The following is a 19,241-nucleotide window of genomic DNA, read 5'->3' on the forward strand; positions in this document are numbered from 1 at the left end:
CAATGGATGAGCTCTCTCCCGTCGGCTTAGAGCAGTTACACAAGAGAACTTACAGCGGCACAGCTGCATCATTGCAGCTGCACTGTTGTAAACTCTCTAGTGTAGTTATAGCCTTAGGGTTAGTGTTTTACTTCCCTCTTGCTCTTGATGAGAACAAGGCAGAGACAGATTTTATTTTTCTTTTGCTACCATGTTTCCAGCAGGCAAAATAGGCCTTTTGATTTGAGGAGGAGTGGGCACTCAAATGTCTAACTTACCTAGCAGCCTCGTGTTCCTGTCATCACTATCCATGGCAACCATTCTCACAAGGCACCAATTTACAAGGACTACACAGCCTGCTTATGTATTGCCCTAAATTGACAGAAGAATTCTAGTTTCAAATAGACATAAAGATGAATCACAGAGTAAATTTAATACCCAAGATTTTCTTTGACAAATTAGAAAAACTTCTACTGGCTTTCTGTTGGCATTTAAAACCCATTGAGTTAAAAAACAAAATTCTCATTCGCCTCAAGGAGACTGAGACTGGGAGACCCAAGCAATCTTATTGGGCAGTTTACTTCAGAATGACTGTGGCTTAGTTAAAAAGGGAAAATGTTTCCCACTGAACTCAGATTGTCCAATTTAAAATCTTTTTCTGCTCTTCCATGAGCTAAAAGTAAGGTAGAAACACGTAAACAACTTCCTGTAATTATGACAGTAGGATAACAGATTTTAATTTTTAGAGAAAATGAGAAAAAAGTCAAATTACTCTGATTACTGAACACACACATTTTTTCTCCAGATAACTTAAAATAAAATAATTGGAAAAGTGGCCTAAATAGCAAGTAATCTAACCTATCATAGAAACATTTTTGAGACTGGAGATTTCACACACTGGAAAATACTTTAAAATTTGGAAAAGAGCAAAGGGACTTCTGAGCCTCAAGTGTCACTGGCGTAGAGTGGTGAATTCTTTTTAGCGGTATGATTTGTTTCATAATGCACAATGCAGATCTACTTATTGTGATATGGGATATGCTTTTTATTTTATCATTTAATTTCTTAGCATCTCTGCTTTGTAATTTGATGGCCTGAGTTTATTTAAACTGTTTTAAGTTGGGGGGGGGGAAGGGTATCTTGGCAAAGTGTATTATTGGGCTGATTTGTTACACGATGTAGGAATAGGATTTCAACAAAACTACCTTTTGAAAAATGTTTAATCTTTTCAAATTAATCCTGTAATGATTCTGAAAATCTTCATGTTGACATTCAGAAGACTCCAAAAGGCTAGGACTTTGGAAATCTCAACACAGAGATTACTAGAACTCTTGCATATTAGAAATTATGACATTATCCTGGTGAAAGAAGATTTTTTCATTATTAATTAATAGTAATTGATGAGCTCTTTCTGACTCATTAAGTGTAAACAGAGTATGCTTTTTCTATCTGACTTTAGGGCAGAAGACACACTACTATCCCCACAGTAGACGGCTTCCTTAAAGGCTTCTCATACAAGATGGAATGAAACAGAGTCTTTCTTTTTTTTTTTTCTGGTATATTTTGATAGACACAAGAGTTAGGCTCTTTAATTTTCTCAAAAATAAAGCGTTCAGTTGTGGTTTATGCATTAGTCCACTTGAATCAAGAGGGGTTGAGTGACCAAGATCTGCTAAGCAATCTTGAGAATACAAAGAAGAGACTATAAAGCATTATACCACTAAGTCCCTGAGCTATGTATAGTATACTCCATAATAGTTGCCTTAAAAGTAAAACTATAAGATGCTTTAAGTCTGGAAACAGAGAGATCCCCAAATCTTAATATTTAGTGTGATTCATAATTATTACACCTTTTCCTGAACTGTAAAATTGTCACATCTTTTACATAACACTGCATAGTCCCAATATAATTAGATAGATTGGGATTGCTTACTGTTTGGGACAATAATTACAACCGAGCAAAATATACCAAAGTCTAAAGATTGCCTATTTGTTAGAGTTGAGAAAAAAACACCAATTAATCAGAAGCGTCTAGGGATTAATAGTTGAAACACAGTTCAGCTAATGTTTTTGCGATGGACAAGATGACAGAGGGGGATTAGCAGTGGGCTATGGACTCTCTTGCTTCCAGATCTTCCTTGTGGGGGCAAGGCAAACATTAGGGTATGTCTACACTATGAAATGAGGTCAAATTTATAGAAGTCGGTTTTCTAGAAAGTGTTTTTATACAGTCGATTGTGTGTCCCCACACAAATGCTCTAAGTGCATGTAGTTGGCGGAGTGTGTCCACAGTACCGAGGCAACCGTTGACTTCCGGAGCGTTGCACTGTGCGTAGCTATCCCACACTTTCCGCAGTCTCCGCCACCCATTTGAATTCTGGGTAGAAATCCCAGTGCCTGATGGGGCTAAAACATTGTTGTGGGTGGTTCTGGGTACATATCGTCAGGCCCCCTTTCCCTCCCTCCTTCCGTGAAAGCAAGGGCAGACAAGCGTTTTGCGCCTTTTTTCTTGAGTTACCTGTGCAGACGCCATACCACCGCAAGCATGGAGCCCGCTCAGCTAACCATCACCGTATGTCTCCTGGGTGCTGGCAGACGTGGTACTGCATTGCTACACAGCAGCAGTTTATTGCCCTTTGGCAGCAGACAGGTAGCCGTCATCGACGTAGTCCTGGGTGCTCTTTTAACCGACCTCGATGAGGTCGGAGCACCTGGGCAAACATGGGAGTGACTGAGCCAGGTCATTTCCCTTGTTTCGTCTCATGGCGATTGAGTCCTACCGGCAGTGCGCTGTCTTTTAATCTGCAGCTAGCAGAAGATGATGGCCAGTAGTCATACTGCACTGTCTTCTGCCAAGCACTCAGGAGATGACGATGGCTAGCGGTCGTACTGCACAGTCTGCTGCCAGCAAGATGTATAAAGATAGATTAAGTGGCTAAAAACAAGAAATAGACCAGATTTGTTTTGTATTCATTTTCTCCTCCCTCCCTCCCTCTGTGAAATCAACGGCCTGCTAAACCCAGTTTTGAATTCTATCCTTGAGGTTTTGAGTTCTATCCTTGAGGGGGCCATTCAGTTTCTCGCAAAGCCACCCCCTTTGTTGATTTGAATTCCCTGTAAGCCAACCCTGTAAGCCATGTTGTCAGTCGCCCCTCCCTCTGTCAGGGCAACGGCAGACAATCGTTCCGCATCTTCTTTCTGTGCAGACGCCATACCACAGCAAGCATGGAGCCCGCTCAGATCACTTTGGCAATTAGGAGCACATTAAACACCACACACATTATCCAGCAGTATATGCAGCACCAGAACCTGGCAAAGCGAACCCGGGCAAGTAGGCGACATCAGCACGGTGACGAGAGTGATGAGGACATGGACACAGACTTCTCTCAAAGCATGGGCTCTGGCAATGTGGGCATCATGGTGCTAATGGGGCAGGTTCATGCGGTGGAATGCTGATTCTGGGCTCGGCAAACAAGCACAGACTGGTGGGACGGCATAGTATTGCAGGTCTGGGACGATTCCCAGTGGCTGCCAAACTTTCGCATGCGTAAGGGCACTTTCATGGAACTTTGTGATTTGCTTTCCCCTGCCCTGAGGAGCAATAATAACAAGATGAGAGCAGCCTTCACAGTTGAGAAGTGAGTGGCAATAGCCCTGTGGAAGCTTGCAAGGCCAGACAGCTACAGGTCAGTCGGGAATCAATTTGGAGTGGGCAAATCTACTGTGGGGGCTGCTGTGATGCAAGTGGCCAACACAATCAAAGATCTGCTGATATCAGGGGTAGTGACCCTGGGAAATGTGCAGGTCATAGTAGATGGCTTTGCTGCAATGGAATTCCCTAAATGTGGTGGGGCCATAGACGGAACCCATATCCCTATCTTGGCACCAGAGAACCAAGCCGGCGAGTACATAAACCGCAAGGGGTACTTTTCAATAGTGTTGCAAGCACTAGTGGATCACAAGGGACGTTTCACCAACATCAACGTGGGATGGCCAGGAAAGGTAAATGACGCTCTCATCTTCAGGAACTCTGGTCTGTTTCAAAAGCTGCAGGAAGGGACTTTATTCCCAGACCAGAAAATAACCATTGGGGACGTTGAAATGCCTATAGTTGTCCTTGGGGACCCAGCCTACCCCTTAATGCCATGGCTTATGAAGCCGTACACAGGCAGCCTGGACAGTAGTCAGGAGCTGTTCAACTACAGGCTAAGCAAGTGCGGAATGGTGGTAGAATGTGCATTTGGATGTTTAAAAGCGCACTGGCGCAGTTTACTGACTCAGTTAGACCTCAGCGAAACCAATATTCCCACTGTAATTACTGCTTGCTGTGCGCTCCACAATATCTGTGAGAGCAAGGGGGAGAAGTTTATGGTGGGGTGGGAGGTTGAGGCAAATCGCCTGGCTGCTGGTTATGCACAGCCAGACACCAGGGCGGTTAGAAGAGCACAGGAGGGCGCGGTGCGCATCAGAGACGCTTTGAAAACCAGTTTCATGACTGGCCAGGCTACGGTGTGAAAGTTCTGTTTGTTTCTCCTTGATGAAACCCTCCGCCCCTTGGTTCACTCTACTTCCTTGTAAGCTAACCACCCTCCCCTCCTCCCTTCGATCACCGCTTGCAGAGGCAATAAAGTTATTGTTGCTTCACATTCATGCATTCTTTATTAATTCATCACACAAATAGGGGGATAACTACCAAGGTAGCCCAGGAGGGGTGGTGGAGGAGAGAAGCACCAGGAGGGGTGGTGGAGGAGAGAAGGACAAGCAGCACTTTAAAAGTTTAAAACTTTAAAACTTATTGAATGCCAGCCTTCTGTTGCTTGGGCAATACTCTGGGGTAGAGTGGCTGGGTAGCCGGAGGCCCCCCCACCGCGTTCTCGAGCATCTGGGTGAGGAGGCTACAGAACTTGGGGAGGAGGGCAGTTGGTTACACAGGGGCTGTAGTGGCAGTCTATGCTCCTGCTGCCTTTCCTGCAGCTCAACCATATGCTGGAGCATATTAGTTTGATCCTCCAGCAGCCTCAGCATTGAATCCTGCCTCCTCTCTTCACGCTGCCACCACCTTTCAGCTTCAGCCCTCTCTTCAGCCCGCCACTTACTCTCTTCAGCTCACCACCTCTCCTCCCGATCATTTTGTGCTTTCCTACACTCTGACATTGTCTGCCTCCACGCATTCGTCTGTGCTCTGTCAGTGTGGGAGGACAGCATGAGCTCAGAGAACATTTCATCACGAGTGTGTTTTTTTTGCCTTCTGATCTTCGCTAGCCTCTGGGAAGGAGAAGATCCTGTGATCCTTGAAACACATGCAGCTGGTGGAGAGAAAAAAGGGACAGTGGTATTTAAAAAGACACATTTTATAGAACAATGGCTACACTCTTTCACGGTAAACCTTGCTGTTAACATTACATACATAGCACATGTGCTTTCATTCCAAGGTCGCATTTTGCCTCCCCCCACCACGTGGCTAGCCCCTCCCCTCTCCCCCCTGCCTGTGGCTAACAGCGGGGAACATTTCTGGTCAGCCACAGGCAAACAGCCCAGCAGGAACGGGCACCTCTGAATGTCCCCTTAAGAAAAGCACCCTATTTCAACCAGGTGACCATGAATGATATCACTCTCCTGAGGATAACACAGAGAGATAAAGAACAGATGTTGTTTGAACACCAGCAGACATATACTGCAATGCTTTGTTCTACAATGATTCCCGAGTACGTGCTACTAGCCTGGAGTGGTAAAGTGTCCTACCATGGTGGATGGAATAAGGCTGCCCTCCCCAGAAACCTTTTGCAAAGGCTTTGGGAGTATATCCAGGAGAGCCGCGAATGCCAGGGCAAATTAATCATTAAACATGCTTACTTTTAAACCATGTATAGTATTTTAAAAGGTACACTCACCGGAGGTCCCTTCTCCACCTGGCAGGTCCAGGAGGCAGCCTTGGGTGGGTTCGGGGGGTACTGGCTCCAGGTCCAGGGTGAGAAACAGTTCCTGGCTGTCGGGAAAACCGGTTTCTCCGCTTGCTTGCTGTGAGCTATCTACAACCTCATCATCATCATCATCATCATCTTCCTCGTCCCCAGAACCTGCTTCCATGTTGCCTCCATCTCCATTGAAGGACTCAAACAACACGGCTGGGGTAGTGGTGGCTGAACCCCCTAAAATGGCATGCAGCTCATCATAGAAGCGGCATGTTTGGGGCTTGGACCCGGAGCGGCCGTTCACCTCGCTGGTTTTCTGGTAGGCTTGCCTCAGCTTCTTAAGTTTCACGCGGCACTGCTTCAGGTCCCTGTTATGGCCTCTGTCCTTCATGCCCTGGGAGATTTTGACAAAGATTTTGGCATTTCGAAAACTGGAATGTAGTTCTGATAGCACAGATTCCTCTCCCCATACAGCGATCAGATCCTGTACCTCCCGTTCGGTCCATGCTGGAGCTCTTTTGCGATTCTGGGACTCCATCATGGTCACCTCTGCTAATGAGCTCTTGCCACGGTGGGCAAACAGGAACTTGAAATTCAAAAGTTTGCGTGCCTTTTCCTGTCTACCTGGCCAGTGCATCTGAGTTGAGAGTGCTGTCCAGAGCGGTCACAATGGAGCACTCTGGGATAGCTCACGGAGGCCAACACCGTCTAATTGTGTCCACAGTACCCCAAATTCAACCCAGCAAGGCCGATTTCAGCACTAATCCCCTTGTCGGGGGTGGAGTAAGGAAATCGATTTTAAGAGCCCTTTGAGTCGAAAAAAAGGGCTTCGTTGTGTGGACGGGTGCAGGGTTAAATCAATTTAACGCTGCTAAATTTGACCTCAACTCCTATTGTAGACCAGAGCTTACACTTCCTAGGAATGACACTTGTTATGTGCAGAGGTCACTCTTCTATAGGTAAGCTGGAACAGAAATAATAACTGCATATCTAGACACAAATAATTCAGAGAGTTTATGAGAGCAATGTTAATTATAAAATGAGTGAATCCTGACTTTTCTTTTTAAATAAATTTAACTGGTATTAGTCAGCAGTTTGCACATGTGCAAAAGTTGGAAATTCTGATCAAACTTAGTTATCAAAGTCCTGGCACAGACTGTTCTGAAAGTGTCTGAAGTTTCTTCTTAACAACCTGTTTTATTATTCAGTCCATTCTCTGAAATTGTTCAGTTGTACAAAAGATTAAGAAAACACGCGGAGCTCTTTCAAATGAATATAAACATAAAACTTTAGAAAGTTTATATTAAAACAGTCATAAAATGTGTCTTGTTTAGAAGTCCTTCAGGACTTTTGTGCCTTTAAATTCAAGAAGTGAATTTCATAAGCATATCCCATGCGGCCCCACTGAAATTTAATTTTAAATGCACAACACTTTGGAAAATATTAAACAATTGTACTAATTTTTTATTCTCGTTTGTAGCAATGTATGTCATTGTTTATATCCAAGCAGTGTGAAAGAATTGTGAATGTTTCATTTCCAAATGCTCACAAGAAAAAAAGTAATTTACAAAGCTTAAAAGAAAGCACTCATTTGTACAATGCAAGGTAATTAGGGAAAAAGGCAAAAGAGTTTTTCTTTTAAATAAAAGGCATCATAAAGTAATCATAAAATTCTAAAGGTGAGATTTTCAAAAGCTCTCTGCAAGTGGGACGGCATGTTGTCTAATACAAACTGTTAAACTAAAGAGCAGAAAGCATCCTATAGCCACCCTAAACACAGACCTGGCTACTATGTATAACCCTGGCGTCATTCCAGCATTTTGATGCTATCAGGACAGTGGAAACTCCTAGGGACCCTCTCTCAGATAACTTGCTTCTCTCTAAAGTCTTGTCTATAAAGTATAAAGTAAATTCACATCCAATCTTAATCCAAATTTAAAGTTGAGTAGTTACTCCTGATTAATGCCCTGTGTGGTCATCTTATTCTGAAATAAGAGCATCCACACAAGGTAGTGATTAGGAATACCAACTTCTCATGTAAACAAGCCCTAAGAGAAGGTCCATGGCAGAGGAGCAGTGTCACTCCCTGAGTCCCTGGCATCTGTCCTGAGGAGACTATCTTGACTGGGAGAGGGGAAATGCCGAGAGAAGCCCTGCAGGCTACCAACTCCAGCACAACCGGGCCTCTTTCACCCTGGCCCCTTGCCAGTGCCACCAAGCCACAGTATCTAAAGCAATTTTCCATCCACCAGCTCCCCCAGGCAGTAGCACAAAGATACTGCTGAGGGTTCCTAAGCAATTTGAGACAGGAGCAAGTCTTGTGGACTTTGCCCCTACTGGGGGGGAAAAAGGAGGATCCCCATTTATAATAGAGTTGAACCTGAACTCATCTTTGTTTTTATTCAGATATAAAACAGCATCACAATCAAGAACAATGTAAATCACCCCTTTCCTTCTACTTTGCTGAGTGTGCAGAGGACTTTGACTAGATATGTGGGAGGAGGCAATGTACTGAGTTATTGTAGTTTATGCTGAGATACGTACAGTAAATGACAAAGCAAAACAATACATATCACTTAACCTCTTCTCTGACTTCCTTTTCTTCCCCCAATAAACATGCCACCCTGTGTGATCCTGCCAGAGAGTTTGTGAAACTCAGCCCAATAGTCTGTGGCATGTTAGTTGTTCTGTAGTCACCTCTGGAAAAAGCAGATCTGGAAATTTCCAGGAAATAAACAAGGTGGAGGCACCAGACATTAATTTAAATTGAATCCAGGAAATCATTTACACCGGGGTGGCCAACCTGAGCCTGAGAAGGAGCCAGACATAGATGCTGACTTTACCCACCGGGCAGAGGGGCTCGACCCCCTCACACCCCAAGTCCTCACCCCTGCCCCGCCTCTTCCCGCCCCGGCACTGCCCTCACCCCACCCCCATTCCACCCCTTCCCCAAAGTCCCCACCCCCTTCCCGCCCCCATTCTACACCCTTCCCACAAGTCCTCACCCCTGCCCCGCCTCTTCTCCACCTCCTCCCCTGAGCGTGCCCCATCCCTGCTCCTCCCCCTCCCTCCTGGAAAGTCCTAAGCATCACCAAACTGCTGTTAGGCGGCGGGGGGGGTGGAAAGTGCTGGGAGGGAGGGGGAGGAGCAGGGACGCGGTGCGCTCAGGATGTGGGGGAGAAGGAGGCAAGAAGGGGGCAGCTTGGCTGCTGGTGGGTGCGGCGCACCTGCTAATTTTTCCCCGAGGGTGCTCCAGCCCCAGAGCACCCCTGTCGGAGTCGGCACCTATGGAGCCAGAATTTACCAATGTACATTGCCAAAGAGCCACAGCAATACATCAGCAGCCCCCCATCAGCTCCCCCCCACCCCCTGTCCACCGGCAGCCCTGCTGATCAGTGCCTCCCCCTCCCTCCCCACACCTCCTGATCAGCTGTTTTGTGGTGTGCAGGAGGCTTGGGGTTGGGGGGGGGGAAGAGGGAGGAGCAAGGACATGGCAGGCTCAGGGGAGGGAAAGGGTGGAGTGGGGGCAGGGCCTGTGGCAGAGCCAGGGGTTGAGCAGTGAGCACCCCCCGGCACATTGGAAAGTTGGCGCCTCTAGGTCCAGCCCTGGAGTCGGTGCCTATACAAGGAGCCGTATATTAACGTCTGAAGAGCCGCATGTGGCTCCGGGGCCACAGGTTGGACACCCCTCATTTACACCAACGCCACAACTGTAATCTATCGCCCACAATGTTTTGCGAGTAAAGGTAATTTGATAAATTTACCTTTGATAAAGTACTTTTAGTTTAAAGAGCAAAGGTTTTCTCAAAGTAATTGAATTTGCAGTTCCAAAGTATAAATCAAACTCACTGCAGCATCTACTCTCCCATTATCAGACCTGCACAGCTTTACAAGACTCCTGAAGCAGCAGGAGTTCATCGAGAGGCTCAGAAGTGACTGTGACTCACCTACCTGTGGTAGAGATGGAGGTGTTCCCAGTCACTGACTCCATGGAGTTAATAGCTTTCTGTGACCACTTCACATCACAATGACAAAAGGTGGCAAATATTCAGCTTCCCGCAGACCACAACTAGTGCATGTGAAACTGAAATCCTACACTATGTCAAATAAGCTGAAGAAGCTTCAATGTAAGGTGACAATGGCAGAATCCTTCCAATCTCTGCCAGGATTAAATTGCACTCTGATAATGGGCTAAAGTGAGAATTCTTCCACAGCTTCTTAGGCACATAGTAGAATGTAAAAATCATGTCAGGCGTTGTAGAGAAAACAGACACTTGGCGATTTAAATTCCTGTTAAACTGATCTTCAGTTCAGTCCTCTATTCCCATCACTCACTTTGGTCCTTACCATAATGTATGCAACAGCATGTTTTGGGGAGGGAGCCTTTTGGACTGAATGAAACAGGTCAGAAATTAAACCAAAGTTAGTTCTCTCTCTGTTTGAGAACAGGCTACAACAATGGTCTAAATAAAACCTACAGTAGCTCAGATAAAGCAAGGTAACCTGTTTTATATCAGGGGAGGGAAGAAAGGGTGAAGTCTGTTCTTGTGCTTATATCAAGGATGTACAAAGTCTCAGATACTGCTGCCACCCACCCTCACTGCTTTTTAAAAGAAATAAATACAAAATCATAAGAAAAATTAAAGCTAACCAAGGCTAATTGGTAGAAGACATCCCTTTGACTAAGATTGCACCCAGCATTGCCTAACACAGCACATCAAAATCATTATGGTAACAGTTCAGTTAGGCCAAGGAATACAGTCTGCATGTTTAGACCCCTGTTCATAGTACTGCAGCATCACAGTATGCCTCCGCACTTGGAACTTCCTTTCATTTTTCCAACAGGATTAGATAATATGGTGGTAAACACTCCTTCACTATTGCTGGTGGGTACACATTCCTAGTGTGGACAAGGCCTCAGACACCCACCCTTATGTCAATGACCTCCCACCCCCTACACACAGCCTGTTTTCTGGTGGCCAATAGTCAGGTTTACCTTCTGGTTACTTGGATGTGAAAGTGTGTACTGCATGTGTTAGTATTTTAGCTAGGAAGTTGTGTTTTATATTAGCCGATGGACAAAGATATTTGCTAGTATCCAGCATCTGTGAATAAGCTTATCACAGTTTCTGCTGACTCTTTCAATGCCCTTTATATTTGGAACCTCTCTTATCGACAGACCCCATCATCTCATTTTTCCATTCTCTTCTCATGTAACTCAGATCATTTCAAAGGCTCTTTTGAGTCTGCATAGGTGTCAGCTAGTGTTCAAACTCTCTGGCATGCATCTTGTTGAGATTTTGGCCTATTTGCACCAGTGTTCTGTTCCCCCATGGGGGTCAGATGGCACATGGCCAGGATTCATCACCGAATTTGGTCCAGTGGTTGGATCATTAGCTTCCGGGTTCTGACAGGGAGTGTGACATGAACGCTGATCCATGTTATAACTGATTCTACCTAACCAGGCAGACCACTGTCAAAGTCAATAGGGCTCCACATGGATGCAGGTATCCACCCATGTGGATCCAGTTGTTGGATAGGGGCCCGAGTCACCACCTTTTGTTTGACATGTGAAAACTCACTCACAACAGGGGAGAGAAAAAACATTGTAAAACCACACTAAAAAAATTAAGCACCTAACCCTTTTTTTGAATCTTGCTAAGGCCTTGACTTCAGTGATGTCATCTGGCAATGAACTCCACAGAATAATTGTGCAATGAGAAAAAAATATTTCCTCTTATCAGTTTTAAACAATAACCTTTTGATTTCATTGAACAATCTCCTTATTCTTGTACTGTGAGAGAGGGTAAATAGAAGTACCCGATTTACCTGCTCATGTCCCCTCTTCTTGACCTTGGACAAGATTCACAAAGGGATTTAGGCACCTAACTTCCACTCAGAGGCGAAGCACAACTGTTGATAGTGTGGGGCACAATTTAAAGGTTCTGGTGGGAACCTGGTAGCAGAGGCGATGCCTGGGTAAAGTATGCCATACTGCCCCATGGGCTGCAGCCTGGCCTCACAGTCACTTGCTGAGTTTTATTCAGTGCAATGCAGAGCAGCTTCCCAGCACCTCCCAGCTCAGAGCCAGCTCCTGGCCTGTCCCACCTTTGTCCACAAGATCCCGGTCCCGCCAGCCTTTGGCCACAGGATCTGAGCCCTCCCTCCACCCACCCCAGCTCTATTCCTGGTTCTGTGATGGACTCTGAACAAGGCAGCTGAGCCAAGTTCTCAGAGTTGCAGGTGCAGCCCCTGAACACACACTGCCCGCATAGCTGCGTGAAGTTAAATGCAAGGCCTCCCCCTCGCTATAATGGGCAAACCCCACCCCACTCCCAGCAGTACACTGCAGCTTGTAAAGCACTTTGAGACCTCCAGAGACATGCTGCTGGAGCAGGGCAATCTGATTGCTGCTCTAGGGAGACAAGCCTGGTCAGCCAGCCTCAGAGACCATCCACGCTGCACTGAGACTCCCAGATTTCTGCCAGCCTGGGGTATCTCTGAATGCTCGTTGTTCATTGGGCAGTGCCCCTCCATCCTTCCCCCACCTTCAGCAGGTAGCTTGGGCTGTCTGGAGCATGCTGTACCCCTGTACCCTGTCTGTAACCCTTAGCCCCCACAGTCAGGGGCACATGCAGGAGGCCACCCTATCTGGCAGCTGCTACTGGCTGTGTGGAAGGACAGGCCATGACAGGAAGCACCTCCAGCCCAGGATGGCATCGGTGCCACTGGCAGGGAAGGGAAGGAGCCAGGCTGCACTGGTCGGACCCCTCACCACACTCTCCGCAGGCTGGGATTCAGTGTCACTTCCTCTCTGAGAGAGCCCAACCACCCCTTCAGGTTCCCAGGGACCCTAGGGCACAATCCATCCTTAACCCCTTCCTGCCCATGCTGCAGCCAGGGGACAGGAGGCAGCGGCGTTATGCCAGTGGCCAGCAGCAGCCTGGAGGTGTTAGCTGCATTTTGCTGTGCAAAGGAGGAAGGGATGTCTCTCTCCAGCTGCGGGGGGTGGTGGGGAGAAAGAAAGGATGAGCTCTGCAAAGACATGGGCCAAGGGCAGCTCCTGGGCAAGGCAAAGGGAACGAGGACAGCAGCCCTCACCAGATGGTTCTGACATTTTAGTGTGACCCCTAGCAGAAATCTGGGGGTGCATGTGACCCTAAATGCCCCCCCCAAACACACACACACACACATTGCCTCTGCTGCCATTTAAGGAACACCAATACCATTTTTCATGAAAAAGGACTGACCTAACTTAGGCCTCTACCTCCAAGAAAGGGTTCACAGCCATGAATACCAAGTAGCAGGAGTGACCTCCCATTAGGCACTTAAGTGAGGGTGACCAGATGTCCTGATATTATTGGGACCATCCCAATATTAGGAGCTTTCCTATATAAGACACACTATACTCCTTCCCTGCGAAAAATGTGTCACGATTTTTCACACTTGCTATCTGGTCACCCTATCTATCCTAAGTACCATTTGAGGGGCTGGGCATAAGTCCCACCCCTCTCCTCAGCAATTCCTAGTGGCTATCTTGGGTAACTCCCTATTCATTGTGCTGGCTTTTGTAAGTCCCATTCTAAGGGACTTCTTCACATGCATTGTATAAGGAGCCTAGGGGCCTAACTCAGGTCTGTGGGTTCCTCTAGGCATTAGGGGGCCTAAAAGTTAGCTGTTGCAACAATAAGTCTAAAGGTATATCTACACTGCAAAAAAACAACAAACAAACAAAAAAACACCACAACTGTGAGTCTCAGAGCCTGGATCAATTGACTCAGGCTTAAAGAGCTTGTGCCATAGGGCTAAAAAAGCAGTGTAGACATTCCCGCTCAGGTTGGAGCATAGGCTCTGAAATCCAACATGCATTTCCACTATAATCAGCATTCCTGGCTGCTATGCATGGCGGAATCATCCCTTTTATTTCTTCACTTGCAATTGTCATATTGAGCGCAAAGATCAAAAAAAAAGAGACTGAGTTGAGCCACTCTCTTCAGAATTGTTGTTTAGTAGCATTACTGCATCTGCCTGTCCTTTTCTTTAACTTCACGTCTCTGCAGCTCTGTGTTGTGACAACAATATACACTCTAAACTTCCACTGAATTCAATGGGAGTCTGGCCAGTGGTCCATCACCCACAAGAGGCAAGTAAATCCTAAAGACAGTGCCTTTATACACTGCTCTTAACTTTCACATTCAGATCATAACATGAAAACTTCCAAAGCCCTGCAGTTCGTGAACATTTATCTATTTCACCCATTCATCATATTATCTATGCACTATAAAACAAAAGGAAAGCCATTTATTAAAGAAATTTAGTCTGTGAAACACCTTTAAAAACTAAAGACACTTTGTCCTAAAGTATAAATGAGCTGACTTTGAAGAGGGGCTTTTCCTCTCCTCATTCTGTCTGGTCAGTGACTTTGGCCAGCCCCAAATGAATGGGACCCCCTGTAATGCAATCAACCAAAGGACCCATTTTTGCTAACAAAGGCAAAAACGACCTGACCTGAAGCGTATTCACATCAATGGAATTGACTTCAACAAGTTTTGGCTCAGACCTTCTTTTGCACTTGTCAGCAAGAATGTATCCTTGGAACAAAAAACTACAGGATACATGTGTTATGTCACCACCATACTACATCCAAAATTCTGTTTATTGCAACTTTCACCAGACTCAGGACACAGCTGTTTCAAGTTGAATACAATCTGTTAATTTAGTCCAATGGTGATGTGATCTAGCCATTCTTGAAACTCTGCAGAATAAGGAGTACACTGTAAATTTAGATTAATGGGTCAGATTTGTAGATTCAGAGCCCTAATCCTAAAATGCAATAACAGACTACAAATGAGTAGGCAAAAGCAACAGCTCTAGAGTGAACCAGGAAAGTTACCTGTTGTGAACAGAGACTTTCAAAGGTTTGAAGCATCAGTTCTGAGCTATGAAAGTATGAGAGCTTTCACCCTTGTAGTGATACCTACCAATGGAGCATTATGAAGTAATGTTGCCAGATCCCCCCAGTACAAAAGAGTTTCAGGAAAAGAAAATGGCTGCCTTTTCACAAGAAGATCGCTGCGCTCTGCCTTGTCTAGTCAAAACAATCCATGTGTCCTAAGAGGAAAACAATTTCCCAAGAAAATATAAACCCTAAAAACCAGGTGTTTTGTCAGCAGCTAGGTAGAGGGGCAGCTAAATAAATGCTTGCCTCCTTTGGAGAGACAAGGTGGATGAGGTAAAAAGAAAAGGAGGACTTGTGGCACCTTAGAGACTAACAAATTTATTTGAGCATAAGCTTTTGTGAGCTACAGCTGGATGAGGCAGTATCTTTTATTGGACCAACTTCCTTTTGGTGAGAGAGATAAAGCCTATCTTTAGAAAAAGACCTGAAGAAGAGCTCTGTGTACGCTGGAAAGCTTGTCTCTCCCCCTGGTCCAATACAAGTTATGACCTCACCCACCTTGTCTCTCTAATACCCTGGGACCGACGCACCCCTACAGATACACCGCACGTCACCTTTTGACTGGATCCCGCACACAAAAGGCATTTGCAGGTTGCTCTGAAGATGAGAAGTGCGAAATAGTAGCATCTTCCCGGGTGACACACAGCCCATTCCTTAGCCCTGTGGGACCAAAGCGATCTACCTGGCATTTCCCCCCCGCATCCCCCGCTCTGTTCCTCCAGCAGAGATCTGTTGCAGGCAGGTGTGTTTGATGGCGGCAAGGAGTGGGGGGAAAGAGAGATGCGAACTCCCGGGCTCCCCCTGCAAGAACGGGACGGGGGGAGAGGGGCAGAGGCAGGTGCAGGAGAGGCTGGGTCCCTCCAGAGATCCCCGGCCGGCGAGAGGCGGGAGCGGGGGGCTTACTCACCCGCCAGCCAGTTAGAGGAAACGTTCTGGAGCATGGTGAAGGGGACGCAGAAGAAGGCGATGAGCAGGTCGCTGAGCGCCAGGGAGCAGATGAAGATGTTGGTGACGGTCCTCATGGCTTTCCTGCGGGTCACCACGTAGAGCACCAGGCCGTTGCCAAAGAGCGCCAGGGCGAAGATGAGCCCGCAGACCAGCACGAAGGCCAGCTTGGCGCGGCCGGGCAGCTCCGGGATGTAGACCAGCGGCTGCAGCCCGTAGAGCGCGATGAACTGCTCCCGCGTCACGTTGTTCTCCCGCAGCAGCCGGGCGAACTGCTCCGGGGTGATGTTCAGCGACCGCATGGGGGGGGCCTCCGGGGCGCCGCTCCCCTCGGCCAGCCTCTCAGCCGAGAGTCCGGCCGCGGGGCAGAGCGCGGAGCTGCCCGGGCCGGGGCGGGCGCGCACTAGGGCTGTTGACCTGCAGGGCTCCGCATGGCCGGCGCTCCTGCAGGCTCGGGCGGCTGCCTTTGCCGCTCAGCCACGGGGGCACGGGGAGAAATGCCCCTTAGAGGGCCGAGAACAATGGAGAATAGTCGGGGGCTGGGTTGCTATTTGCTGGGAAAGAAGGAACGAGGGGAAAGACTGGAGGAGTGAAATTGACAAGCTAGCGCCTGGTCATTGGTTTGAACGTAGCCCAGGCTGGGGGGCAACCTGGACCCGTTCCCCTTTAACGGGCCGGGAGCGCGGAGAAAAACCAGCTCAAGGCTGCAAGTTTACAGCCAAGCTGAGGAGTGGGAGCGGCGCCGGCTGGGGCTTTATCTGGGCTATCAGCCAATCAGCGCAATCTTCCCCTTGAGCGCCCCCCCCAAGCCCCCAGCAGTTTCTAGCCCCCGAGAGCAGCTGGGGTCGCCGGCGTTTGCGGCCTTCCCGGGAGGGGGGCCGCCCCGGCGGCCGAGCGGCTCGCTCCTTTGGCAAGACCCTGGCGGGGAGGGGGCGGCGAAGGAGCGAGCCCTGCAGTCTCCCCTGGGGTTAGCCGGTCTGGTTTTCTGCCTTCACTCTTTGCCTCGTTGTCGGTTAACAGTGATCTTCAAACCATCATCTGGGAGTTGGCAAAGTTTGTATTACCGCTGCACAGCCCCGCGGTTAAAGTCTGTGAAACACCGGACAATGCACTCAAGACAACAAAGAGCCACTTACCTGATCCTCCACAGGGTGGTCCCGTGCTCCAGTGCAGCCCCAGGGCTGGGACTTCACAAACTGCACCGCCTTTCCCGCGTGAAACAGGCATTTGCCTGTACGAATCTCAACGCTGGTCCCAGAACCCAGACAGTCCAATGCCCTCTTTTTTCAATATCTTCTGAGAGGGGCTCACTGTTCTTCTCTCCTTCACCCCCCTTTCCCATCTCCTTTTTTCCTTTCAGTAGAATATTGATTTTTTTTTTTTAAAAGTGCACCCAAGTAAGTGAAACCTTCATTTGTTACTATCAGGTCATGGAAATTTATATAAGAGTTGCCTCTCCTCATTGAAGAGCTACCAGATGGAGTGTCCTCTACTTATGTAAAATACACAAAACAAGGCTTGAGATTTTCAAGAGGAGTCAGTGACATTTCCGATTCTATTATGAATGGAATAGAAAACAGGATTTAAATGTGGACCCTCAGCCCACGGGTGAATTTCATCCCCACTGAATAATATATTTTGTATATTGTTTCCACGTAATCAATGTCTAAAATAACCTAAACCTTACCATAAATAAATAAATAATATAAGCCTTATCTACGTGGAGATCTTAGCCTCGGCTGCACCTACACCCGTATACAACTTTAATGTTGACATAATTTCAAACCAGAGTAAGTTATTCTAATGCATGTTGTGCGGCAGACGATGTCTGCACTAGAGGTTTGTACGGAAACAGCCATGGAAATCCTAGTACAGACAAGGACCAAGTGTCTGGATTTAAAACTGGAGTTCCAGATAGAGACCTGACTGTAAGAAGGGCATTGTTGGGTTCCATGTTTATTTTCACTCAATGAAAGCCATGCCACATTTACTCAAAATACCCTAATCAAAAGAGGATTTTCCCAACTTTCAGCCACGCAAACCTGCCCTGTGATCTGAACATCAGACTGTTTTCTGACACATACATCATCCCTTGTAACACTTAAAGATTTTGCCATCAGAAATTAGTTGACAGTTTTGCTGACAATAAGCTAGACATGATAGAATCCAGCACAATCTTCCTCGGCACTGCTGTGCTAACTTTCCTTTTCATCAGTAACAGTAGTAAAATATCAAACATAACGGACCTACAAGGAGCATCTATGTTAAGGGAAAAGATGCTGGTCACTTCGCTGACCACACTGCCATAGTTCTAGCTCTTTAAGACAGCATCATTAAAGTTAATGAATAACAGTCAGCTCTTCGTTTCAGACCCTTCTGCAAGCAGTCATTCTTTGGAATTGTACTAAAAAAACTTTAGCAGAAGTATTCTATTCATTATGTGCTGGTTTCAAAAGAAAAATCTGGAATAAACAGTACTTCCAGGCAGTTAATCTCCTGTTAGAATATTAATCTCAGGATTAATAAACACAGTTTGACTCCTGTTGTTATGGCTATGTTATGTAATGTAACGCCAATATTTAAAAAGGGCTCTAGAGGTGAACCTGGCAATTACAGACCGGTAAGTCTAACATCAGTACCAGGCAAATTAGTTGAAACAATAGTAAAGAACATAAATTGTTGCGCAAAAGTCAACATGGTTTCTGTAAAGGGAGATCATGTCTTACTAATCTATTAGAGTTCTTTGAGGGAGTCAACAAACATGTGGACAAGGGGGCTCCAGTGGACGTAGTGTACTTAGATTTCCAGAAAGCCTTTGACAAGGTCCCTCACCAAAGGCTCATACGTAAATTAAGTTGTCATGGGATAAGAGGGAAGATCCTTTCATGGATTGAGAACTGGTTAAAAGACAGGGAACAAAGGGTAGGAATAAATGATAAATTTTCAAAATGGAGAGGGGTAACTAGTGGTGTTCCCCAAGGGTCAGTCCTAGGACCAATCCTATTCAATTTACTCATAAATGATCTGGAGAAAGGGGTAAACAGTGAGGTGTCAAAGTTTGCAGATGATACTAAACTGCTCAAGATAGTTAAGACCAAAGCAGACTGTGAAGAACTTCAAAAAGATCTCACAAAATTAAGTGATTGGGCAACAAAATGGCAAATGAAATTTAATGTGGATAAATGTAAAGTAATACACACTGGAAAAATAACCCCAACTATACATACAATATGATGGGGGTTAATTTAACTACAACTAATCAGGAGAAAGATCTCGGAGTCATTGTGGATAGCTCTCTGAAGATGTCCATGCAGTGTGCAGCAGCAGTCAAAAAAGCAAACGGGATGTTAGGAATCATTTAAAAAGGGATAGAGAATAAGATGGAGAATATCTTATTGCCCTTAGATAAATCCATGGTACACCCACATCTTGAATACTACATACAG

The 19,241-nt window shown here is 46.5% G+C and overlaps 2 protein-coding genes across 2 annotated transcripts in view; both read right to left on the reverse strand.

The window, feature by feature from the left end:
• Positions 1 to 16,097, reverse strand: part of QRFPR (pyroglutamylated RFamide peptide receptor) — a 53,842-nt gene extending 37,745 nt beyond the window's left edge. The window contains exon 1 of the mRNA XM_074950022.1: positions 15,758 to 16,097. Coding sequence (XP_074806123.1) covers positions 15,758 to 16,097 — 340 coding nt within the window. The remainder of the gene's footprint in view (positions 1 to 15,757) is intronic.
• Positions 4,694 to 14,942, reverse strand: LOC141985824 (uncharacterized). Its single transcript, XM_074950023.1, has 3 exons — positions 14,873 to 14,942; positions 5,871 to 6,285; positions 4,694 to 5,285 (listed from the first exon to the last, which is right to left on the reverse strand). The coding sequence occupies exons 2-3, from the start codon at positions 6,280 to 6,282 to the stop codon at positions 5,086 to 5,088; spliced, it is 612 nt and encodes a 203-aa protein (XP_074806124.1). The 5' UTR covers positions 6,283 to 6,285; positions 14,873 to 14,942; the 3' UTR covers positions 4,694 to 5,085.
• Positions 16,098 to 19,241: the final 3,144 nt, after the last annotated feature.

This window comes from Natator depressus, chromosome 4 (assembly GCF_965152275.1).
Source record: "Natator depressus isolate rNatDep1 chromosome 4, rNatDep2.hap1, whole genome shotgun sequence".
Taxonomy (NCBI): Eukaryota; Metazoa; Chordata; order Testudines; family Cheloniidae; genus Natator; species Natator depressus.